This window comes from Drechmeria coniospora, chromosome 01 (assembly GCF_001625195.1).
Source record: "Drechmeria coniospora strain ARSEF 6962 chromosome 01, whole genome shotgun sequence".
Lineage (NCBI taxonomy): Eukaryota > Fungi > Ascomycota > Sordariomycetes > Hypocreales > Ophiocordycipitaceae > Drechmeria > Drechmeria coniospora.
The window spans coordinates 4,481,519-4,506,997 of record NC_054389.1 but is presented as its reverse complement, the minus strand read 5'-3'; the positions used below and the strand labels follow the sequence as shown (position 1 = coordinate 4,506,997).

Sequence of the window (25,479 nt, the reverse complement as noted above, 5' to 3'; positions counted from 1 at the left end):
GGCGGCACGCACCGCGCTGCGGTTCGACGAATGGGCGACTTGACCGCCATCCGGGATGAAAGGAAGTTGGCGAGAAATTATCGAGGCTCAAAGAGCTGCATCGAGATGAAACAAGCATTCCTTTCGTTCCTCTGTGTCCTAAAATAATCGGCATCAAACTTGACGCCGTCAGCGTTTCTACAAATGGCAGGCTGCCTACATTCATGCGGGGAGTGGCCAAGTTGGACGTCTAACATTCTTCACGCTGGCATCGCATCAAACCAACGTTCTTGCCAAGCTGATGCAAAAAAAAAAAGAGAGATTGATTTTCAGGTTGTGATTTTGTCAATCGAGACATATTACAGCAGCGACCAGAAATACCGACATGCCTGAACTCGAAAACCCTGACGGGCAACCGACCAGGTTTGAGGGCGACAGCTCCTCCATCTATCTGATAGAAAGGACCAGCCATGAAGATGCGCTCGAAGCGACGGCCATGAGCAGACCCCTTGTCGATGATGGCCAGGAGCCTCAGACGGAAACCCGTGTTTTCTCCTTCACCGGGGCGGTTGACGTGCCCCCGCACTCCCAACCGATTCGTTCGAGGAGGCCCAGAAGACAACCACCGACTCGGCGGAGAGGGAGAAAAGGACACGAAAACACCATCGCTCGTCAAGCTTCAATGGAAAACATGGGGCAACCTTTGACATCGCCGCTGTTCACGGAAAGCGGGAAGCAACTGTTGGACAGTCGACCGGGGCTGCTCGATTATGAAAGGCTCAAAGACGAGCAAGCGGATTGTACCCGAATATGTGAGGTGTTGAAAGCGGCCGCGTTCCGGTCGGGTGTCGGAAGGGACGAGCTTGACGACTTGATCACGGCGACGCGGAAGGTTCAAGGCCACATCTCGAGATGCCATGATTTTGTCCACGAACCGTTGTCGGCAAGTCAAATGGACGGAGCCGCCTGTTCCCGTCCAGAGTGCGAAAAAGGGGCGGCTGGATTTCAAAAGCTCCGACCACTCCTTTCCATGGCCAAGACGGTGCTCGACGCGTCAGAGGAGTATTGCGTCGAGGCCCGGAGGACCGTCGTGCTAGCAGCAATGGTCGACGACAACAAACGGATTGGAGGAAAGGCGTCGCAAGCTGGGGCGGAGGAGGGAAAGGACCAGGAGATGATCATCGACCTCCTGCAAAGGAACCGCACGCTCACCAACGAGAACCAGATGCTGAGGGGTGAGGTGAGAGACCTTCGCTACCATCAACATGCGGCGAAAAGCGCCGACGCCATCGTCCAGGATGGGCAGCCCGAGAGCCACAGAGAAAACATGGAGACGGTCAAGGCCGTGCCCGAGGACGGTTTGGATATCGCCGACATGGCAGACATGGAGGGAGCTGTACCGGAAAATACATTGCCGGCTGCAATCCAAGTCGGACGCATGCAACGTGACCCCCCCCTCTGGGAGGCAAGATCATCAACAACCTGCATCTCCTTTGACGAGAACGGACGGGTCGCGGCCAGCCCACCGGAGAGTTGCGACGCCGGCCCTCGGACGAGATCCCTGCAGGCCGACTTGGCCGTGCCGACAAGCGGCACAGCGTCACCCACGTTGCCCGCAGTGATGACGGGAGGGAGGGCGAACCATGACGCAAAAGCCACGAGGTTGGACGAGAGCAGGGCGGCCGTCGAGGCAGAGGGCGAGAAGCTGGAAGAGCTGAGAATGCAGCTTGACATGATGTGCCGGGAAAGGGATGAGTGGATGCAGCGCCATGACGACCTCGAGCGAGAGCATCGTGCGTCGAGGGCGCAGAAAGACAGCTCGGTCGGACGAACGAGCTCGGCGCTGAGCTATCGGGCCATGAACTCGCTTCAAGACGAGCTGTGGGACATGATGGACAGCCCAGACCCATGGGTCGGCCTGCCGACAAGTCCGGCGAGTACCCTCGCGCGGCAGGCCATGTGCCGAGCGTCCAACGCGGCAGGCCTTGCGCCCCTACCGAGCGGAAGATTGAAAAAGGTCTCGTTCGCGACAGACTCTGCGCGGGTCGAAGGCGGAACGGCGGCTGCGGAGCTGACGTCTCCTGGGAACAACTCGGTGCCGCAATCCGCCTCGCTCGTCGGGGAAATTGGCCGTTCGTGGATCCATCTCTTCTCCTTGCTCGTCTTTCTCCGCCAGTGGCTGCTGCAGAGCATCAAGGGCTTGATCTACAAGCACCGCGAGCACCTCCTAGGCCGGCCCATTGCCGACGGCGTCGACTGGTCCGCGTGGCAGCCGCAGGCGGTCGCGGCCCATGACATGTCCATGACCGACGTCTTTCACTTGCTGCGTCAGGGTTTCGTGCTGCTGTCGGCGCAGACGTGGCTCGCGTGCCAGGCCGAGCGACGGCTCTGGCTGGGCGCCAACGGCTTCACGCGCTCGTACCTCGTCAAGCAGGTGCGCGAGGAGGCGACGGCCTGGCGGGCGACCACGGGGGTGGACCCATTACTTGGTTGGGACTGTGGGAGGCTTGTCCTCATCGTCTTGATTCAAAGTGCCGAGTGGTGGGCGCCGAGGCTCTGGGTGAGGCTGCAAAGAAGATGGAACGGGACGGATGGGGTTGGAACCGTGTGCCGGGACATGTCTGCGCACTGAAGGGAGGGTGATTCCATGACAAGATGCTGTTTTCCTGCGTTGTTTTGGGAAAGAGAGATGACGTCTGAAGGGAGGGTGATTCCATGACAAGATGATTTTTTCCCTGCGTTGTTGTGGGAAAGAGAGATGACGTCTGAAGGAAGGGTAATTCCATGACAAGATGCTGTTTTCCTTGCGTTGTTTTGGGAAAGAGAGATGACGTCTGAAGGAAGGGTGATGATATGACAAGATGCTGTTTTCCCTGCGTTGGTTAAGGAAAGCGAGATGACGTCTGAAGGAAGGGTGATTCCATGACAAGATGCTGTTTTCCCTGCGTTGGTTAAGGAAAGCGAGATGACGTCTGAAGGAAGGGTGATTCCACAACAAGATGCTGTTTTCCCTGGGTTGTTTAAGGAAAGCGATATGATATCTGAAGAAAGGGTGATTCCATGACAAGATGCTGTTTTCCCTGGGTTGTTTTGGGAAAGCGAGATGACGTCTGAAGGAAAGGTGATTACATGTCCAGATGCTGTTATACCTGCGTTGTTTTGGGAAAGCGAGATGATGTCTGCGTTGCGAGAGTGATTGATGCTACAGAAAACCTCTCCAAAAACCTGCACCACACGTTTATGCCAGCCTGGTGGCCCCTGCTGATGCGGCTGACGGTGAGGATGGCACGTGATGGGCCTACTAATAATGCTTGCGATCCGACTTGGGGACAAAGCACCCAACGGTACTTACATGTAAGTACAACTACTTGCAGGTACTCTGCACCATCCGCTGCCTTTGCTGCGAAACTCGACTGGCGAGTAATAGTGGGAGCAATCAATTCAGAGCCTGTCGGCCACCGTCGATTGGCCTGGGGGCGGACAAAGAAGGATGGATGCGTATTACTACGAGAGGCCGAGGGATGACAAACTGAAAGTATGTTTCCAGTGTATTTGGACTAATAATTCTCAAAGACGTAACATGACGTATCGTTGACATGAATATATTTCGTCTCTGACAGGAAATAATTGGGAATACTATTGTATTTTTCGGATGACAATTAGGTGCACAAGCAAGTAATAGTTGTAAGTGTGCACTTGCAATCCATATGGAGGTTGAGCAAGGGGCTCGTTCCTGTCATGACCGCATACGGCCCGGAAGGCTGCCCCCGGACCCGTCGTTGCCTCGGTGCGGCGCAAGGCCCACCCAGAATGCCAGGGCAGGGTGCCACCCCTTGACCGTTCTTGAACCCCCCCCCCCCATCCCGCCATTCCCCCCTCCCTCCCCTTTGACGTGTCCATTTCGATTTGCCCATTTCTCGCTGACCGTATTGCTGACGTCATGAATGACTTCACAAGCTTAGCAATCGACCCATCGCTGCGATGGTACGGACATTTTCGTCACTGCTCCCCCTTTGACCCGCGGCTTCGTCCGAACCGTCTCTGCTATCTTGACTCCGCACACCTGTCAGATTTTGATAGCCATTTGTCATGCCATGAGCGGCTTACCACTCGTGAAGCGTCTTTGTGCCAAGCGTCTGGCGTCGTTCCATTTTCTGACGCGATCGGCTTTTCCCGTTCCTGTCGTGGCTGCTTGCAGTGCCGACGCTTGCAGCAGCACCAACCATCGTATAAAAGCCTTGATCAACCCCCAGCAAAGTCGATTCTCATCCAATTACCCGCAGTCCAGACCAAGTCGACGATTATTCACCTCGAGCAGCACAGCAATTGTCGCGACCATCTTCATCGCATCGGCAGCAGCGACAGCGGTAGGAACAAAGGCAACCAGGAATACCACAAAAGCAGTCATGTCGGCACAGCTCATCCCGTCGGACCCCGACACCGTCATGGTGATCCGAAACGTCACGCCCAACGTGGCCACGTTTTCGGTACCCTTCCTGCGCTTCGGCAGGATCAGGGTCGGCGGCCGCGGCACGCTCGGTATGTGATGCCCTCGAGCCCACCTGTCGCGCACGCCTCGGGCGTCGGGCAACCAACGCTGACCATGACTCCGACGCGCAGTGAAGCTCTCGTCCGGTGCCCTCGCCGTCTTCTCCCCCGTCGCCCTCACGCCCGACACAAAGGCCAAGGTGACGGAGATGGGCGGAAACGTGGGCTACATCGTCGCCCTCGACATCGAACACCACATCTTCCTCTCCGAATGGGCCAAGGCGTACCCGAACGCCAAGATCGTCGGGCCCGAGGGTCTCCAGGAGAAGCGCAGCAAGCAGCAGGCCGACCCCAAGATCGGCGACGAGCAGTTTGACACCGTCTTCACCAAGGCGAACAAGGCGGCGGTGCGCATCGGCACCGACTTTGACGCCGACTTCGAGTACGAGTACCTCGACGGCCACAGCAGCCGGGAGCTCGTCTTCTGCTACAAGCCCGACGGCGTCCTCATCGAGGCCGACCTCATGTTCAACCTGCCGGCCGTCGAGCAGTACAGCAAGGTGCCGGCGACCGACCGTCGAGGCACCGGCGTCACCGACAAGCTGTTCAACAAGCTGCAGACCACCTCGGGCGACGCCACCTGGATGAAGCGCTTCAACTGGTACCTCGCCGCCAAGGACAAGGCGAGCGTCACCGAGAGCGTCAAGCGCATCGCCGCCTGGAACTTTACCACCCTCATCCCCTGCCACGGCGACGTCATCGAGGGCGACGGCAAGCAAGTCTTTGAGAAGGTCTTCAGCTGGCACCTCACGGGGAAGCGATGATGGCCCATCGTGCCGCTGGCCAGCGAAAAAGTATGACGAATGTCCGTCATGGTTTGCCTTTATGTCTTTTCCGCATCCTTTTGCATCGTGAGCTTTCTTTTCCTCATCGGAGATACCAGGCGTGGGAGGGTGTTTATTTCGCGTCGAGGCGACGACGGGCCATCAGGTCAACGGTTGGGTCATGGCCATGCCCGTGGCCACGGTGCATGGTGGTCTAGGCTGTATGGAGTACCGAACACTCTGTAATAGTATTTAATGTAAAGCGAAAGGGAGGGTGGAATAGATATGAAGAAAGTGTCCAGTCCAGCATTTGCCAAGCTTCCAACAAAAGTCCATGTACGGACGCATCTAGGTACCCACCTACTTGAGTACTTCAGGTACCCGGGTATCTGCTTGAAGTACAGTACTCAAGCATGCTGCACCTTGGTACCTAGAGGTACTCTATACTCGCATGCTTCATCGCTGTACTGCGCCGGTTGGTGGTTGACAAGGCGGCAGTGCAGCGAGAGCTCAGTTGCCTACGACTAATGTAAAGTAATTACTACAAGTATTTAAGTACGAAGTAAGTAATACAGTAGGTACCTACGGAGTACTAAGGTACTAGTTAGTAGTAATAATACCATGGCTTGTACGGAGTACAAAGTGCAGGTAGCGATAAGTATTGCTGGTACGTAAGTACACTTACAACTACAGTACTGTACATGTACAAAAAGTGGGGTGGCAAAAGTGTCGATTCACTTTGTAGCAGTAGCGCTACCAAAATTGAATCCTTATTTTTGTCTAGTGACTGTACAGTACGACAAGTTGTAGTGGGGGCGCTGTGATCCCTCCCCGCCAAACGTCACCACCAACGATCAGTACAGCAAGTACCTCGAGCAGACAGCCTTGTACCTTGCCTTGCGGCGCCTCGCAGTACAACCGCCGATACATCGAACCTGTGCTTGCCTGCCTGCCTACCAAGGGAGGTAGAATATGCTGGTGCTCGCGCCTTCCACGTCCCCTTCCAAACCTCACCTCAACCTCTCCCGCAAATCGAGCCTCTCTCGCTTCCCTCTCGCTCCGTACTCCCTCCATACCCATGTATCGCTAGCATGATATGAACCCGTAGCTGGTGCCATCAGCAACTTCGCCAGCATGGACCCCTTCTCCTTTGCCGGCTCCAAGGACGTCGACCATGCCGTCAGTGTTCGCATGTGCGTTTCTCTCCCACCCGCGCCCCCCCTCTCCGCTGCCCGCGCCTGTCCTGACCTCACGACAGCATAAATCTCGAAGGAGACGAACCACCCGTCAACTTTTCCACCCTTCTCGAACGGCCCGACCTCCGCCATATCGGCTCCAACACGAGGTAGCCACGCCTTGCCACCCCGAGATCGACCGTTGGCTGACCAGCCGTAGCCCACACTCGGACCTCTTCGTCACGGTGCAGGTCTGGGCCGGCTCCAAGCCCCTCACCGTGCCCGTCCAGACGGCGTACCGGCCATTCCGCACAGAGAGGAGGTGTGACGCCCGCCATCCGGCCCCGGCTCGTGGCGGACGACCCCGTGCTGACCTGATGCCGCGCCGACAGGTGGAACGAATGGCTGGAGCTGCCCATCACCTACAAGCAGCTACCCCTCAACGCCCAGCTCGCCATCACCATGTGGGATCTGTCGCCCCTCGGGGGGAAGAATGCCGTCGACAACGCCATTCCCTTCGGAGGCACCACCCTGCCCATGTTCGACGCCGACAACCAGGTCCAAAAGGGACACCAAAAGTGTCTCGTCCACAGGCACAAGCGCGCCGACGGCACCGACAACCCCAAAACCCCGGCCATCGTGGCGGCCAAGAAAAAGGCGACGGCGGAGAACGGCCAGCTCCTGGACAAGGATGCCGACGAGCTCGACCGCATGGAGAAGCTGTTCAAGAAGCATGAGATGGGCGAGATCCCCCGCGTCGACTGGCTCGACCAGATGGTCTTCCGCAGCTTCGAGAAGCGGGGGCTGCAGGCCGCCAAGTCGTCCATGAAGATGCTCCAACGCCAACGCGCCGTCGCCGCCGACGACCCCAACGACCCCGACGCCGCCGCCGCCGACGACGACGACGTTGCCCACCACGGCCGCACCGGCACCTCCGTCTTCCTCCTCAACGTGGAGCTGCCGCGCTTCGACTTTCCCGTCGTCTTCGCCGACCACGAATACGACCCGCCGCCGATATCGTCCCTGCAACCCCTGTCGGCCTCCCAAGGCGCCCTCGCCCAGCAGCCCCAGGTCCACTTCGGCCCGGGCATCAACGCCCTCGGCGAGAGCTCCGACGGCTTCAGCCCACGCCTCATCAAGGTCTACGACCCCGAAGTGGGCCAGAGGGACAACCCGGCCGAGGCCAAGCACAGGCGGCTCTTCCGAAGCTCCCACCGGCACGGCATCCTCGACAAAGATCTGAAGCCCAACGCTAAGGTGCGCGACGAGCTCAACTTGATCATGTCGTACCCGCCCACCCATCTCTTGTCCCCCGAGGAGGCCGACCTCGTCTGGAAGTTCAGGTACCACCTGACGCGCGACAAGAGAGCCCTGACCAAGTTTGTCAAGTCGGTCAACTGGGCCGACCAGGGCGAATCGAAGCAGGCCATCCAGGTCCTCGGCCGCTGGACCGCCATCGACGTCGACGACGCCCTGGAGCTTCTCGGACCCTCGTTCGACAACCCGGCCGTGCGCTCCTACGCCGTCGATCGCCTGCGCAAGTCCGACGACCAGGAGCTGCTGCTCTATCTCCTGCAGCTCGTCCAGGCCCTCAAGTACGAGCACATCTCCGCCGCCGCCGGCGCCCAGGACTCGTCGCTCGCCAGATTCCTCATCCAGCGCGCCGCCGCCAACTTCATGCTCGGCAACTACTTCTACTGGTACCTCATGGTCGAGTGCGACGACCACAGCCCCGAGCAGGGCCAGGACAACAGGAACATCTACCGCAAGGTCGCCTACGAGTTCATGACAGAGCTCGTCAAGCAGCCGGGCGGTACCGACGACAGGAATGCCCTGCTCCGCCAGGCCGAGCTCGTCGCCATCCTCTCCCGCATCGCCGGCGAGGTCAAGGTGTCGAGCGAATCCATCGCCAAAAAGGCCGAGCGCGTCAAGAGCTTCCTCGCCGACCCGAAGAACGAGCTTCTCGCCATCGACCCGCCGCTGCCGATGCCCCTCGACCCCTCGGTCAAGATCACGGGCATCGTGCCCGACCAGGTGACGGTCTTCAAGTCGTCGCTGAACCCCATCAAGTGCACCTTCAAGACGACGACGGGGAGCTCGTACCCCATCATCTTCAAGCTCGGCGACGACTTGCGCCAGGACCAGCTCGTCATCCAGATCATCACCCTCATGGACCAGCTGCTGCAGAAGGAAAACCTCGACCTCAAGCTGTCGCCCTACAAGATTCTCGCCACGAGCACCACCGCCGGCGCCTCCCAGTTCGTCCAGTCGCAGAGCCTGTCGAGCATCGTCGGCAAGTTCAAGGCCAACCCGGCCCTGGCCTACCTCAGGCACCACAACCCCGACGACAGGCAGCCGCTCGGCGTTCGCCAGGAAACCATCGACACCTACGTCCGATCCTGCGCCGGCTACTGCGTCATCACCTACATCCTCGGCGTCGGCGACCGCCATCTCGACAACCTCCTCCTCGCCCCGGACGGCCACTTCTTCCACGCCGACTTTGGCTTCATCCTCGGCCGCGACCCGAAGCCCTTTGCTCCCGTCATGAAGCTGACCAAGGAGATGGTCGAGTGCATGGGCGGCGTCAGCTCGGAGCACTACCAAAAGTTCAAGCAGTACTGCTTCCTGTCCTACACGGCCTTGCGCAAGTCGTCGAACCTGCTCCTCAACCTTTTCAGCCTCATGGTCCACGCAAACATACCCGACATCCGGCTCGAACCAGACAAGGCCGTTCTAAAGGTCCGGGAAAGGTTTCACCTCGAGCTGAGCGAGGAGGAGGCCATCGTCTACTTTGGAAACGTCATCGAGGGCACCCTGACTGCCTTTGCTCCCGTCGTCATCGACAAGCTCCACGAGTGGGCACAGGCCTTGAGGGCGTAGACGGACGGCCGAGATGCCAAGCGCATGGCAAAGATTCGCCAATGCCTGCCTGCCCATGGTGCCCTGCTTGGAGGGCATAGCTGCGCGCCGGGATGCTGGCGTGGCGCCATCGCACGGCGGACGTGGATCGAAGCCTGACGATGGATAGCCTGCCTGGAGGGCACAGAAAGAGATCTTGTCCGGACGGTCGCATGACATGACATCAGGCGCACCGCCCTGCAAACCTTTTTCAACCGCTGGCGTCCGCCCCTCCCATGCTCTTGCAAACCATGGCGTTGACGAACTTGCCGGGAGCAGGCGAACCAATGGTTCCCTCGTCTGATTTCACTCCCACGTAGGCATCCCGTCACAGGTGATCGGCGGAACCCCATTTACGACTCGGGCATGCGAAGGTGTGAGCGTCTTCGTCATGATGTGCGCTCCGCTCTCCTTGGCAGGCCTAGGCCGCCGGCTTCTTGGACGTCTGTCGAAACTCAAATCCACACCACGCATAGACTTCGCATTTGATCAGGCGTAAGCTGGAACTACGTTGCGACCGGCAAGATTTGCACACCTTATTCTCTACATATGGTCCCTTCGATAGGTATTTACCGAGCCTACTTCAAACGTCAGTGGATATTCGCCCACCTTGCTTAGTCTTCACACATGCTTTCTGCCACATCCTCGATGCATAGGCGGCTCCTTGACCACATGCGACATTGCCACACTGAAAAACGCATAGGGCCCGTCCCCCAACCTCGTCTTCCTTCACGTTTGTCTCCCCGCTTGCTTCGTCTTGCCCGTATTCATTCCTCCTCCTGCCTGGCATCCGTCATTTCGCTCGCCAACATTCAGCCCGTTGTCTCTTCCTCTAGCAGGATCCTCGCGAGCCTGCTCTTCTACCCATCAATATCCACGTACACCATTCCATGTCTCGGCAAGATGGCCTGCCGCCGGCCGCGTCTTGTTGCGCGACCGAGGTGGAGGAGGTTCCCCTGCAGGCCCGGGTCAGGATATCGCTCTACGACTTTTACAAGCTGAACCAGTACTCGCTTTCGATGATCATGCAAGCCAACCAACCCGACGCAAACGATCGCAGAGCGTCGCATGAGGCCTTGAAGAGGCTATTTCCGTTCCATGTCCAGCGTACCTGCCAGTACTCGCCCGGCTGGAGCATGTTTCGGGAGGCAAACTCGGATGTCGTGGCGTGCGTCCGGGACACGCCCCGCGGCATGATTCGTTCCCCTGCGGTCTGCAGAGAGCTCGATATCTTGCACTGGCAAACCGTCCACTTTGCTCGCCTCGAGGAGTCGGCTCGAAGAGACGCGAATCATGATAGCTACTACCTCTCCTCCTGGACCAGGGGGCATTGCCTACGCGCGTGGAGCGCCGCCATTCTCAAGGCGAGGCGAGAGGAGACTTACTGGCGGTTCATTGTGGAGCTGCGGAAGCTGGAGTTTGAGAATCTTTACGCCCGGTACACGACCGACTACTACGACAATCCGAGGCGTGCGAATGCGTCGTGGAGTCCTCTGACCCGCCATGTCAGCACCATTCTCGCCGAGGTCAGGCGAGAGATTGTCACCTACAGGGCATGGAGGGAGGCGATTGAGACGGGCGCCGACATTCCCGGAATGGATCGGAACCGACCTCCCCCACGGAGATGGAACAGGTTGCTCCTCAAGGTTTCCGAGCATGCCGAGTGCTGCAAGGCATCGACGACGCCATGGACGTTTAGGCGCATCATGCGCGTGCTCCAAGACTGCCACGATCGGAAGTGGGCGTACCGTGACGCCCACCTGTACATGTCGAGGAGGAACATGAGCCATTTTGACTGCGCCATCAGGAAGGCCATTTTCCTCGCGCGCGACTCGGTCGTCGATGATCGGTTGCCCGACAACCCCCAACGCGACGAAGTGGCGGCTGTCAAGAGGGCGAACAAGTTTCTCTGCGCATCGCTGTTGGAGAGGATAGTTCGAAGACCTGACGGGAGTCTCCTTGGGTGCTGGTTCCGCTCCCCGACGCACGGCAAGGACGCCGAGTTCGGACACCACGACGCCTTGCGCTCCGTGGAGGCAGAGGACGAATGGAACGCAGTGCCGCGCGTGAGGGTTCTGAACGGGGTCATCAAAAAGCTACAACACGTTGAGGATGGTGCGCGAGCGGAGGGAAAGCTTATTGCCGTTCGCTGGTCGTACGACGGCGGCGATCAGAGTGCCGGGGAGTTGGCGGAGGAGGAAGAGGCGGTAGTGGAGGAGGTGGTGGAGGAGGAAGGCCCGTGGTGTGCCATGATGGAAAACGGGCGCAAGCAGGCGTCGTCGGGGCACCCAGAGGATGGAGATCGGCATCGGGCGCCACTCGGTACAAGGCGTATCGATGGCCGAGATGAAGAGGAGGACGTGCCTCGGTGGGAGGAAGGGTACGAGTCGTCGGGGTACATGTCGTCCGAGATGTCGGAAGTTGACGAGTTCCAGCTGTGGGCGCTGCGGGGTGACGAGCAAGCCGAGCCCGACTCCGAAGAGATGACAGAATCAGGGGATGATACGTACTATTCCATCTCGTCCTCCTCGTCCTCCTCCGAAAGCAACCATGATGCAGATACAGGCGACGACGATGGTAACTCTCCTTCAGTCGATCAGTCCGGCAACCTGGCACACGACAACGGTGATGATGGCTCCTCATGGGACGGTGATGATGAGAACGACAGTGAAGCGGAATGACGGTGACGATGACGATGACGATTGCCTTCCTCGACCGATCAGGATGGCAGTCTGACACACGAGAATGATGACGACGGCTCCTACCCGAACGACAACGATAAGAATGATGGCGACGAGAACGATTGCCTCCTTCAGCCGATCAGTCCGGCAACCTGGCACACGACAACGGTGATGATGGCTCCTCCCCGGACGGCGATGGCGATTGTCCCCCCCCCCCCCCCCAGCCGATCAGGACGACCGCCTGGCACAAGCCGACGATAGCAACGGCCCCACACCTGATGATGATGACGAGAACAACGGTGACGATGGCATCTCCTTCAGCCAGCCTGGTACACGACAACGATGACGCAGGCACCCAAGAGGGTGAAGTTGATAATTCTCCGTGCACCGAGGACGATGATCACTACAACAGCGGCAGGGACGACGATGTGTCAAGTGGTGAGCTGGCCGGCTCTCTATGTGGCAAGGGCAACAATTCTTCAGACAAGGAGGGCGTTGGAGCTTCCCAAACGGCGAGGACCAAGTTGGCAACCAGCAGGACCATGTGGCGAGAGTAACAGGTCTCCGGACGGCGATCCACCCAACGGTATGGACCTGGACTGAGTTCGCACCACCGGCCTCGAAGCGGACGAGTCCCGGAAGGTAGGAGAGGTGAGGATTCTGATATCGATGCGTCGGTGGACATTTTCTCAAGCTTGCGACCGGCGAGGTGGACGACTTTGGTGATTTCTGCGCACGCGTTGGGCCATGCGGACACCAGAAGACACAGGAAAACAGGGGGAATAATAGCGATGATACCGGCATCGTTAGAAGTAATTGTCTGAATTTACTGCCATTTTTGGGCTCCGTCAGTGGTTAATGTCGAGTCAGTTGCTTCCGTTTTTTATCATTGATACGAACAAGGCACACGAACAGGAATGGCCCTTCTACAGAGGCCATAGGTAAGGGCAGGTTAGGGTAGAGGGAGCAAAAAGGTTCAGGTATCGCCAAATACAAAGACACCCTTTCCTTTCCTGAATCCGTCGAGGCCCCGGCGCACGGCGTCACGCAGGGTCGCCGCCTCGGTATCCCAGTCCCACCTGACGTTCTCGACGGGCACGTCGCGAAACTTGGCGTCCCGGGTGAGGTTCAGGATGTCGGCCACCATGTGCTTGCGTCCGACGACGTCTTGCTGGTTCCATCTGGAGAGCCAGAAACCGACGAATCGAATATCTTTAAAGATGAGCTGACCCAGGGGAAGCACGAGAGGCTGTCTAGACATGCCGCCGTAGGAGACGAGGGTGGCCCCGTCGGCGAGGGAACGAGCGAGCGAGGTGGCTGATTTGCCGCCGACGCAGTTGAGGCCGAGGCCGATGGTCTCGCGGCCGTGTCGGGTGATCTCGTCGAGCTGGTCCCTCCAAGCACGAGAAAGAAAGTGCGACTCGGTGACGACGACATCGGCGCCGAGCTCGAGGAGCTCTCTCCTCAGAGCATCCGTTTCCTCGGCCGTATCCCTGTCGCGGATGACGTTGATGCTCCGAAGACCCCAGAGCTTTCCAAACTGGATGGCGGCGCGGCCGACACCCGAGTTTGCGCCGTTTTGGATGAACCACTGGCCAGATCCAAGGTCGAGAGGGCGCATGCCGAGACCGGCCTTGATGCCGGCGCTCGGCCCGTACGATCGCAGGATGCGGTAGGCGGTGCAGGGGTTGACGCTGACGAGGGCGACCTGGGTGGGGGTCAAGCCTGCCTTGTCGACCTTGAGAAGGTCGTCGACGGCGAAGACGGCATGAGTCCTCCAGGTGCCGATCTGGGAGGCTGCAGGAATCACCCAGTCGCCCTTTTTGAGGCTCGAGGAAGGGTCGCCGACGGCGAGGACCTCGAACACACCCTCGTTCCCGGGCACCGCCGACGGCTCCGGGGTGCCGAGCAGGGAGGTCAGGGGTTGTCGGGAGCCGTAGGTGCCCTGTATCGTGTTGATGTCGGCCGGGTTGATGGGGGCGGCAAGGGAGCGAACGAGGACGGAGGAGGACGGCAGCGATGGGGATAATGAGTGAGTGTGAAGGCTGCGGCGGCGGTCAGGTCGGGCAATCCCGTTGGGGTCGGCATTGGATCCTCGCCGGGTAGCAAGCGTCTGAACGAGGTGCTTACTTCAGGACGTCGCAGGGTTCTCCATTCTTCGAGTACACGAGGGCCTTGGCCTGGGTGTAGCCGTACGGACCCGACTTATGCCGGACGGCCGAGACGGGTAGGCGACGGAGGCAGCAGGCTTGGAGTGATCTCGTCGAGGTGCCGATGGACGACGGCCTAGTGAGGCTTGGCGAGATGAGCCGGAGCGGTAGCCCAAGGTGATGGGCAGCCGCCATGATCATGTAGCGGTGACGTGTGCCGGCCTCCACGGCTGTGAGGGGATGAATCTGGTTGTCTGGCGGGGTCTGGGTTGACAAGAAACCGGGTCCTCGGCCTGCAGGCGGGCGAGGCGGTCGATGACGTTGACGCTTGTTGCAGGAGGTTTTGCGAGCTCCATCCAGCCTTGTGCATAATATGGGTAACACGTACGATGTACTTGCGTAGTACCTGCATTACAGTGCAAGTACAAGTACAAGTACTGCATGTACAGTAGGTGCAGATGTAATTACTGTACGGAGTACGGAGTACAGAGTACACCAACTGTACTTGAGGACTTTGCGCCTGATAATTACAAGTGCAAGTACGGAGTACTAGGTAAATACTTAGTACCTGTACAGTACAGTACATATAGTGGAGGGAGCCCTGTGACCTACAGCCCATCTGTACTGCGTACGGAGTACTCCGTACAGTCAGCGCACTTATTACTGCAAGGGTAGGTACCCAATGATGGGTACAGAAGACCAATGGAGTACTCCGTACTCCGTACTTGCAAGTATTATTGGTACAGTACGGGACGGTACTACAAGCGTACCTACTTAAGTAATTATACCAATAATCAACACATACTGAAGTCCTAGATGTACTCCGTATATACTCCGTACATGTACAGTATTGTCACCTACATGTAAGTAAGTACGTCCACCATTATCCGTCCTCGCACAGCTATAATGTTTGATGCGCTCGAGATCCATCTGGACATTCATGGACAGACCGACCTTCGATGATAGTAGTGTAAGTGCAAGTACCGGAGTACAAGCACTACCGATCGTCGTTCGCTTACAAAGTAATACCGTGAACGAGCAATCGCGAACACTAGTACACGGACATCTCCATCTGTTGTGGCACTGCAGGCCGATGGCTACCCCTTGCATTGCCGAAGGCTTTCCCTGCTGTTCGCTTGGTGACTCCACGATTGCCGATCAACACGGAATGTCGCCAGCAGACAAAGCATGTCTGCCTTGCTCTTGAACTTCGCCCACTCTACTTCAATGCAAGTACCTATGCCGGGAGCTTGAAGGTAATGGTGAAGATGAAGGGAGAGTGAGCCGGACGGATGACATGCAGTACGGAGCATACGGGCATGGAACCTGTGGAATCCGCCAAGGACACGCACGGTATTTTTTCCTCCTTCGCATTCGCACCTCCTGTATTGACTTGGAAGGTGGCTCACACCATGGGACGCTGCAAAATCTACATCTGCACGAATGGCGGAGGCGGCGAGAAGGAAACAGGACGGCTGGCTGGCTGACTGGCTGGAGGACTCGGGCTACTACTTCCTAGCCTACATGTGGGACATGTAGTGGCCGCAAGGACACCCAAGCGCTGGATGTCGAAAAAAGCATGTTGGCATGTGGTGTTTGGCGGAATGAACCAGATCACTTGTCGGCGGGCGTCATTGACGGCTGTTGCGGAGAACAGCTGAGAACAGCTGCACCATTCGATTCCCGCCGTTCGTATCGTTGGGGTTAGCAACTGACAAGAAGGGGTGGACACCGTCATCGAATCGTCATCGATTCATCATTGATGTCGAACGCTGTTCCCATTCTGCAAGGGCCCTTCCGACTCGATCCACCCGGAGGTGCTCGCACGGGAGAATGCTCGCCGGTGCTACGTCGTCGGCGCTCATCGGCGCATCCTTCCATTCGGACTAGGGGTATTGGTGCTCGAAACCCGGCAAAGGGTCCCTGACGAAAGTGATGGCCGCCACCTCTGCACCCACGGCCTCGCCCACACGCTGCCTTGCATGTGGTCGGGGTGCATGTGCCCACCATGGGGACCCTGCCAACGAAACAAGGGGCAAGCAATGGCACTCGTCCCGGAGGCGCAACCCCCCTTTACGGTTGAACGGAGATGGCTTGCGGCGACGAGCTGAGGATGGAGGGAAGCGAGTCTCTCCTTTGCAGTCGGCTGCCCTCGGATGCGCTCGAGACTTTGAGAAGCGCCAAGAGAGAACCGGGCAGGGAGGAGACGGCAACTTGGAGACCGAAAAGCCCCGACACGGAGCCGTCGGGCGGTTGGCAGATGCAACGTCGAGGGGAGAAGAAGAAAGAAGAAGACGGGGGCTGGAGATTTCTTTTCCTAGCCCGAACACGTAGGTGCACGCGCAGCCACTACGGAGTACTGCGTGGTATAAACGCAAGCACCCATTTACTGTACTCGGTACTCCGTACGCCGTACTGTGCATGCGGTGCGGGTACGGCGAACTAATTAGCATGCTGCGTACCAGAACACATGCGGTACGGTGTTTTGCCTGCAGGTGCTTGTACCTGTACAGTACGTGCAGGACGCGTTCGGATACGTGCGTGCAGTTGTAGTGCATTCGCGGTGCAGTTACAGTGCAGTTGCAACAGTTGCAGTGCATGACATGACCGTTCCCAAGTGCACGCAAGTACATGTGTGGTGCAAGTACAGTACTTGGCAAGCACCAATTCTCCGTACATGTACATGTATTGGCCGCGGCAGTATTCACGAAAAGTGACACGGCATTACGGGCACGTTCGTTGGTGATCAAGGCGACGAACCAGACAAGCACGCAAATTCCCACCCTTGCCAGGCGCCCCCCCCCCCCCCCCCCCCCGCCGAAAAAGGGTTGGCCCGGTTGGGGAGGCTGTCAGTCATGGGTGGAATCGCCAAGGCAGAGCGTATGTGCGCGCGTCGTGTGCTGGTGACGTTGAGGAGGAGAGTAGCAAGTGCAGTACAGTACTTTGAGCGTTCCGATGGGTGTACATGTACGGAGTACTTGTGCATAATTGGTACGGAGCGCAAGTAGATGTACTGTAGTAGGAATACAGACTGTGTTTGTAGTTGCACAGTACCTAGTAAGTACCTAGTAATTACTTGCACCTGGGGTACTGAGTACTGGGTCGCGAGTATCAGTATCATAATACCTAGTAAGTACTTACTCGGTGTAAGGAATACCTGCAAGTACGGCGTGCGGGAAGGCAGCCATTGTCCCTTCCCGTGACACCACCGCCGAACGGTGACGCCGCCCAGCCCCTCCATAGAGTTCCTCGGATGGTGCCGCTAGCACGGACCCCTACCTACCTAGTACCTTAGTACATCTTCCATAAGTGTGTAAGTAGGTATTATTGAGTGCTCCGTGCGTGCCTACTACAACTGCATAGGTAAGGTATACTTGCGCAACTACCGTACTGTGCAGCCCTCCATACACCGCACGGTACAACCGAACGAGCCACGTACATGTACAGTGCATTACGGAGTCCTGGCAGGCGTGCCCTCCTTTAAGCGTACTGCTGCTGCACCGGCAAGGATATACCCCGGCGCATGTGCCGCTACTCACGTACTGCGCTGCAAGTGTGCGTACGTAGTACGGAGTAAAGTGTGCATAGTATTTGCACTCGCGTGCTGGTCCCTGGGAACCACGTACACCTGCAGTGCAGGCAGGCACCGCTAAGCCCACTACCTAATTGGTACGCAGCTCGCACGCTTGCGCCGAGCTAAACGAAGGCTGTTCATCCAACCAGTGCCATGGCGCGGACGCCCCAACCTCTTTCTGTCCCATCCACCCTGGCTGGACCTGGAGCCGTCCACTGAAAAGTACCTGGCCTTTGCCCGTCCCAGCCAGCCTCACCCCAGTTCCTGCACTCCAGTAGCATCCACTTCGATTACTGGACTGCAAGTACAGTACTGTACAGTACGGAGTAAGTACTTCCATGCACACCTACCTAGTAAGCAAGTGCAAGTACCTGTGCGTATCCACCTGCTATCCCCTTGGTTGGTACCAAGGCACCAGGGGCACGTCAGGGCAAGCATCTGTTCAGTGAGTACTACCTTAGTGAGTAAGCTTCCCACCACAGGGCGGGCAGGTCGCCCGTATTTGGGCGTACAACCATTGTTACTCCGTACTGCACAGTGTTCAGGTACTCCGCTCTACCTTGAAAGCTCACGCCTACAAAGTATTCCCTACCAGACACCCTGGTTCCTTCGTACCTCCTGATATCCGTACTCCGTACTCCGTCCATGCAAGTGCAATAGGCGTACGGAGTGCTAGTACGGTTTGAACAGACTCGTGCTCCGCAAGTAGTTGTACTCATGGGCATACCCGAGTGCTTACTGCATCTTCGGGGCCTACATGTACTAGTACTTGCAACTAATTCTCACCTGCACAACTTGGCACCGACCGACTTGCTATTAGTCCCTACCTTGGGTAGCACCAGGGAACTCGCATCTTCACGATTCCTGCGCTGCTCGGCCTTCGTCCTGCATCGCCCAACCCTCTTTCTTTCCTCCTCGACGCTCCATCGACTCGCCCCCTCCTCGCTTCACGCCTACCGTTTCCCCTCTCGTCCGCCGTGGGCTTCTCCGTGACGGCACCCACCGCCGGCGTCGAGCTGCAGCTTCGTTGCCACGACTCCCTCGTCCTGCTCCATCCGACGATCCGTCGAGCACCCCTGGACCGCCCACGCCACGCACGCGCACGCAAACCCTGGGCAACGCAAGCCACCTGCTCCAGTTTTTCAACCAGCGATCCTCGTTGCCTGCTCCCCGGTCTCGTCCCTTCTTCTCCGGACCACGAGAGAAATTGCAGCACTCCTTTCCCATCGCTCCGTCGACCCCGACGACTCCGTCTCCGCCTGGGCCTGTGGGGAAGACGCGGACTCGACAGCTGCACTTTACACGCACACGTACGCAACCCCGTCAAGCCATCCGGCGACCCAAGTATCACCACCACACCTGGATTCTTTGTCCTCGTCGTCGCCGCTTCTCGACGCCCTCCAGCACGACGCGGCAACCCATTCCCGCACACGCTCCCTCTTTCATTCTCTCCCGACGTTGCCACCTCTCGCACCTACCTGGCTCGCTTTGCCATTCGGACGGCCCGCTTCCGCCTTCGGGTTCCTGTCGAGCCGCCGGGCCTGTCCGTCACGCTGCTCCTGCACCGCTCACCCGCCGCCCCAGGCCCCGACCTTTCTGCCGACGAAGCGGCTCGTCGTCGACCTCTTCGTCTTCACCATGTCCCCCTCCCTCGTGGCCAGCAGGGCGGTGGCAGCCAAGGCGGCGCCTCCCAAGTTTGAGCTGCCGGCCCTCAACCTCAACTTTGGCAACATCACCGACGGCACGAACATACCTCCTCCTCTGGCCTCTCCGCTCCCGAGGGTTCCCACGCCGCCGCAAACACCGCCTGGCACCGGCAAGAAGGAGGTCGTGGCTCTCGTCGCGGACAAGACAGCAGCCGCCGACGGCCTCGACCAGTCCTTTGACTCATGCCCAAGCGCCGCCAACTTTGTCGGCACCAAACGATCGGCCGACGGCGCGCCCTTGAGCCCAGCCGGCTCCGGCCGGCAGGGTAGCCTCCGCAGATTGTTCAGCAGGACCATGCTGAACGCGAGCTACGCAGAGGGCCGCCTGTCGTCGCCCGGAAACGCTTCCCTGCCCAGCATGGGCCGCCCGGAGAGCCGAGGTGCGGCCAGCGTCATGGACGATCGAAAGTCGAAGCGAAGCAGCGGTTGGTTTAGTCGGCTACGGGGCGGGGAGTTCAAGCGATCGAGCGTCTTCTTTGACGACTCGTCCTCGAGCGTCTTCTCCCGGAAACCTTGCGGTCCACCACCGCCCATGATCCCGGAGCTGGCAGACCTTGAAAAGGAAAACGAGGGTCTGGGCGTCGACCTGTTCAAGAACATCAAGTGACGCGCCGACGCGCCGTGCCTCTCTCAACCGGGCCATTCACGCGCGCCAAGGCAGAGAGGGCTGTGGAATCATCCGAGGCCCTCTTCTATTTTTTTTTACCTGTCCGGCCCACGGACGGCATCGGTGCTTGTGCTTTTCGGCAGACGAAGCAACCATCTTTCCTTGACGGTAAAACAAAAAAAGCGACATCGCCGGAGCAGCTTGGGGGATGGACTTTGGAGAGACCCAAGTGCCGAGACGGGTGGCGAGAGAGACCAGATGACGAGGCAGGCGGGGAAGCGATGACGAGAGCGACGGAGTAAGATACCCAGCTCGTTCGAGAGCTCATTCACCCCGACAGGCGACTCCTTCCCGTTTCCCCTCTGCCGATTATTGTTTTAATGTTGTAGCACTGTCATCCCCCACTACTAGATTTTTCTCACGACGATGCCGCCCGGTGCAGTGGCGGAAAACCCCGCTGGCGATGGGTCTAGAATGAAAAAAAGGTTCATGCGCATGTGCGGATGGCTCGTGAGGGTCCAGGTCCCATTTTATGACATGATGGTGCAGTTTGTCGTTTCATTTCGCTCATGTCGGTGTACGTGGGTGTGCATCTTCTCGACTCGAAGGGGCCACGGAGGCGGAGGAGGGCAAGCCGCCTCGGCTCGGTTGCTGGTTGGCTGGCGATGGGTCACAGTGTGGTGGCGACGGCAGTCTTCGGCTAGCCGCTGGCTGGTTGCGCGCCGGATGGCACCTGGGTGACGCGGTGACGTCCTGGTAGGCGAGCAATTTGCCTTTTACCTGTCATGCACGCTCCGCAGCTTCGCTAGGCACCGCGTGCATGACTCACACGGACCTGTGTTTTGAGCTAACATTTCTCGTCGGCGTCGGGCAGTAATAGTGGAGGAAAGGCAAACGCTCGTGCGTGTATATAAAGTACTTTATACTGTAATGAGTGCACAACAAGTATGGAGTGTTGTATGCGTACGACGGTCAGCGGATGACAGGTTCATCCCTGTTTGTTCCTGCATTGTTACCTGTACGGAGTACTCCGTACCGACTGCCTTCATCACACGTTACAACTGCCGAGAGTTGTGACTCGTCAACATGAACGAACAAGTACTCCGTACGTATGGCTGGCACGCCCAAGTACATGCTTTGTAAGTACATGCACACCTATTTTTACATGTACGAAAATATGCAGGCGCGAACTCCGAATACAAGTATGTAAGTATATTGCGTAGGAGTGTGTGTAACAAGGTATGACCAGAATACCGACAGTACCGGATAAGTACTATGCAAGTACAGAGTACAGCACAGGTGTACAATCCATTGCACGTACTTACAGTATGAGTACGGAGTTTAATATTTGTAGCATTTCTGGTCTGCAACTCGTACAAGTAGGGTACTACGGAGTACTTGCATGCAAGTACTCACGAATAATTATACGGGAAGGTCTCGTACGTACTGTAGCTAAGTACAGTGCTCCGTACTTACATGTAAACAGGTGACCTGCTCCGACGAAGTCCTGCTCTAAGGAGTACATGCATGCAAGTACTGTACAAGTACCTATACGTACTGTCCATACTTCAGTAGGTGTACTCTGTTCAGGGCACACAATTTACTGTGCAAGTACATGTGCATGCATGTATTTACCACTCAGTATGTGAGAATGCGTTACTTACATGTACCCGTACAGTACTTGTACGTGCAAGGACTCGTACAGTACAGTGCACTGAATGTGAATTAGGGCAAGTATCCTGGGCGAACAGCATGGTTGACTGCTGGGGTAAGCCCTTCCACGGCGCGGAGACCTCCCTCCCTCCCACTATAGTGACATGGGACCTGCGCACCTACAGTGCATACTCTTGGTTACTGTACACGTGCAATATATACGAGTGCACTTGGAATATACACGCCCATGCGTACGCGTACAACATTTCACCGTCAACCAACGAGGCCAATGACCACAAGCACGCATGGTTACCGAATACTGGGCCCTCTACAAAGTGCCGTGAAGCCAGAGTCGCCCAGCTGATAGGGCAACCGCTCGGATCCATCCTGTCCTGACAGAGTCAACGACATCGCCGGCACCCGACTCGATCCTTATCCGCCTCGACTCACAGGCATTGTTCCTTTCTCAGCATCAAACGCTGGCACGGGAGCCCGCGCTTCCTCCACGGCAGCCTCCCCGGCACCATGCTCAGCATCATCTCCAGCACCATCTTCGGGCTTTCCCGGCCGGCACGCCCATCCATCGACGGCCCGTAGCGTCTCGCGGGACCAGATGCGGCCCGCGAGCGTCAGGCGAGCCGGCACGAGGGCGACGATGAGGAGGGGGAACCCAGGTGCCGCCACTGTCAAGGTGGTGGCGAAGACGGCACCCGTCAGGAGAAGCTGCGAGAGGGTGTATCCGTGGACGGCGCGCCACCTCACCCCCGTCGGCAGCTCCGGTAGTTCCGAGAGCGGCGTGACAAGCTGACCGACGCGCCCGAGGATCGGATTCACCGCGAGCGATTGGTAACCCATGAAGAGAAAGAGCCCGGCGAGGACGGATGTCTGGGCGAGGCCGAGGAGCCGCTGCAGCGGCGGCGAGACGAAAGCGAGAATCAAGACGGCCTGTATGAGGTGCGAGTACCGCTGCTCGTACGTCCTCGGCACCCGCCGCCGTCCGCCGCCGCCGCCCTGACCTCGGCCCTGCGACGGATGCCGGTGCGGGTTCTCGTCGGCGTAGTGCAGCAGCGACTCCGAGTGCAGGGGCGCTTGGGGCAGCAGGCCGTTGGCGGGCGGGATGCCGAGGGCGCCGCAGAGCATCGTCGTCAGACCCAGCAGCGCGACGTCCCAGGCGAAGCCACCCGGCTTCTGGGTGCCGTACCGCGGCACCGTGCAGATGATGCTGCTGATCTCGTGGTCAAAGTAGAAGAGGACGGCGACGACGGCGCCGGGGACGACGGACAGGAACACCCAGCCGATGGGCAGCGTCCAGAAGCGCACGCCGAAGACGGACCGGTCAGGGCTCGAGGGCCGAAAGGTCGTCTGAACCGCCAGCCGTTCGTGGTCGAGGCCTGCGAGCTCGCCCATGTGCGGTATGCCGATGAAGAGGACGATGGAGATGGCGGCCGCGTACTCGGCGAGACCGAGCCGCACGTACCGGTGGAACAGGGGCCGCCACGCGTTGGCCGTCGAGAGAAGCATGGCCAGCAGGCAGGTGCCGACGGCGCCGATGACGGCGTAGAGGAAGGCGGCCAACGAGACGCTGTCGTGGGTCCGCCGCAGCTCGAGCGCGGCCTTGTGGAAGTAGATGACGCTGTTGAGCAGAGAGAAGATGTCGGCACTGAAGTGCGTCACGTACTGCATGGTCCAGTCATGCGCGTTGAAGACGGCCAGCAGCAGGAGCATCCAGCCGGCATGCAGAAGGGACCAAGCCATGACGGAGAGGAAGTCGACCTGCGGTTTGCGAGGTAAGCGAGCGAACCAGCAAGCGAGCGCGGACCGACCTCAACACCCATTGCTCGCCGAGCTACACTTGCCACCTTTCAACTCGTACGGCGGCGGATGCGAGCGGGCGAGCCGTTTGTCGGGCGTCTTACATGGAAGCGAGTTTCGCACAGCGCATAGATGTTTTCCGCCAACACGGAGAAGGGGCCCGTGACGCCGAGGATGGTCAGGGGCTGCGCCGAGAAGCTGCCTGTCCCTGTCAGCGCTCGTCCCAGACCCCCAGCCTCCGGGATTCGCGGGCCACCGGAACCCCAAACTGTCGGTCGCCCGACTTCTCCATGGGCCGGAAACGACAACGGGAACTCGGAAGTGCGCACGAGGGCTCACACGCACAGGGCAAAGATGACCCCACACAGGCCGGTGCTGAAGACGACCTCGATGGTGCCCCACGAGCGGCCCGTCAGGACGTACAAGTCGCTCGCAAACGTGATGCCGGGCAGGATATTGGTGAAGAAGATGTAGACGGTGCTGGCGACGACCTGCTGATTGAAGACGACCCAGTCCGACCACCACCGCGTCCGCAGCCGGCCAGCGTCGCCGGCGAGGAGACGAAACGGACGCAGCTTGCCGCCGGGTCCGAAATAACGTCCCCTCGCCGGCCGACCGTCGTTGACATCATGGCCCCGCGCCGGAACATCCGCCGGTTCCCGCCTTGCCGCCGTCTCTGTCTTGTCCGAGCTCGGTGAGACTTTCGTCATGGGCATGCCGTCGGGGGCTGCCATCGAAAAGGGGGGGCCGAGGGCTATGTCGAATTCACCGCAGGAGCCGGATGCTGCTGGAGTGAACTACCAGGACGATGACGGCAACATATACGTATGCCAGGACATATGAGTGTGTAAGTGTACACATATGAGTGTGCAAGTGTACGTGAGAAACTGCGACATTGCAATACTATATACTTACGGAGTATGGAGTACACAACATGTATTACTTGCATGCAAGCTCACTTACAGTACAGGTAGCGACCACGGCTTCGCATGTGTCTCTGGCCGCCGCTGACCGCCCACGGGATGTCTCCATACACATCATTGGCCATGCTGAAAGGGTGGGTGCGGCTGCCAAGGCTTCCGAACGGCTGCCACAAGACGTTAAATTCGACCTCGTGCGGGATCCAACAGTGACGGCAGGGACGACCGAGGTCAAGTACCCATCCAGGAATAGTCCGCAAAATCGCGCTATTCCCAGGGGGGTTAGACGCCCTAACAGGGTGCGGATGTTGTTCCCCCGCCATCCGTATACTCATTGTGCTGTACTTACGGAGTACTGTAGGTACTTGTACATGTAAGTACCTTTCCGAGAACCTCACACTCCGATCTCGGTAATACTCCGCAGTAAGTATACTCCAAGTACAAGTACATGGACAAGTACAGCCAGTAGAAGGCACTTACAACTACGGCGTATATGTACAGTACGAGCACAGTGAACAATAAAACCAAATGTGGGAGGTACTTTCATACACTTCAACTTGTACTGTACTTGTAAGTACTGTAGAATGCCATCAAGTAAGTACACGTACGTACTTATAAGGGTACAAGACACACCGTATTTGTACATACTTTTACTTGTAAATACTGTGCATGTACGGAGTCCTGATTTGGGTATCTACTGTAGGCAAGTACTTGTAAGAAACTGGGTACATACCACAGTGCAGTACTTACTGGACAAGTACTCCTTAAGTACATGTACTGTATAAGGTGAAGTACGAAGTGTACAGAAGATCATATCTTATCTTATCGGCACGTGCGAGTGGGGTGTTTGCAAGTAACCACTCGCTCATGAAACTGATCAACACAGCTACGAATTATATCACGATGCTTCCATCCTGTCAACACTTTGCTGTCAAGTCAAGCTTCAGCTCCAGCTCAACGCCAACCTGAAGCCACGTGCTCGCTCCTATGGCAGTGCTCGTTTCCTGCTGAG

The 25,479-nt window shown here is 58.1% G+C and overlaps 7 protein-coding genes across 7 annotated transcripts; 5 read left to right on the top strand and 2 right to left on the bottom strand.

Moving 5' to 3' along the window:
• Nucleotides 1-364: 364 nt before the first annotated feature.
• DCS_01095 (uncharacterized protein) lies at nt 365-2,611 on the top strand (the record flags this gene model as incomplete). Its single annotated transcript, XM_040798430.1, has 1 exon — nt 365-2,611. One exon carries the CDS (start codon nt 365-367, stop codon nt 2,609-2,611), a length of 2,247 nt encoding a protein of 748 aa, XP_040659313.1.
• A 1,774-nt stretch (nt 2,612-4,385) lies between these two features.
• DCS_01094 (nuclear protein Qri2/Nse4) lies at nt 4,386-5,291 on the top strand (the record flags this gene model as incomplete). Its single annotated transcript, XM_040798429.1, has 2 exons — nt 4,386-4,518; nt 4,600-5,291. The coding sequence occupies 2 exons, from the start codon at nt 4,386-4,388 to the stop codon at nt 5,289-5,291; spliced, it is 825 nt and encodes a 274-aa protein (XP_040659312.1).
• A 1,134-nt stretch (nt 5,292-6,425) lies between these two features.
• On the top strand, nt 6,426-9,346 carry DCS_01093 (Phosphatidylinositol Kinase; the record flags this gene model as incomplete). The annotated part of the gene is made up of 4 exons (XM_040798428.1): nt 6,426-6,484; nt 6,550-6,636; nt 6,687-6,788; nt 6,859-9,346. 4 exons carry the CDS (start codon nt 6,426-6,428, stop codon nt 9,344-9,346), a joined length of 2,736 nt encoding a protein of 911 aa, XP_040659311.1.
• Nucleotides 9,347-10,254: 908 nt separating this feature from the next.
• Nucleotides 10,255-12,045, top strand: DCS_01092 (uncharacterized protein; the record flags this gene model as incomplete). Its single annotated transcript, XM_040798427.1, has 1 exon — nt 10,255-12,045. One exon carries the CDS (start codon nt 10,255-10,257, stop codon nt 12,043-12,045), a length of 1,791 nt encoding a protein of 596 aa, XP_040659310.1.
• A 976-nt stretch (nt 12,046-13,021) lies between these two features.
• DCS_01091 (uncharacterized protein) lies at nt 13,022-14,390 on the bottom strand (the record flags this gene model as incomplete). The annotated part of the gene is made up of 2 exons (XM_040798426.1): nt 13,022-14,090; nt 14,176-14,390. The coding sequence occupies 2 exons, from the start codon at nt 14,388-14,390 to the stop codon at nt 13,022-13,024; spliced, it is 1,284 nt and encodes a 427-aa protein (XP_040659309.1).
• Nucleotides 14,391-19,407: 5,017 nt separating this feature from the next.
• On the top strand, nt 19,408-20,082 carry DCS_01090 (uncharacterized protein; the record flags this gene model as incomplete). The annotated part of the gene is made up of 1 exon (XM_040798425.1): nt 19,408-20,082. The coding sequence occupies one exon, from the start codon at nt 19,408-19,410 to the stop codon at nt 20,080-20,082; it is 675 nt and encodes a 224-aa protein (XP_040659308.1).
• A 2,085-nt stretch (nt 20,083-22,167) lies between these two features.
• DCS_01089 (Boron transporter 1) lies at nt 22,168-24,595 on the bottom strand (the record flags this gene model as incomplete). Its single annotated transcript, XM_040798424.1, has 4 exons — nt 22,168-23,508; nt 23,652-23,745; nt 23,893-24,331; nt 24,511-24,595. 4 exons carry the CDS (start codon nt 24,593-24,595, stop codon nt 22,168-22,170), a joined length of 1,959 nt encoding a protein of 652 aa, XP_040659307.1.
• Nucleotides 24,596-25,479: the final 884 nt, after the last annotated feature.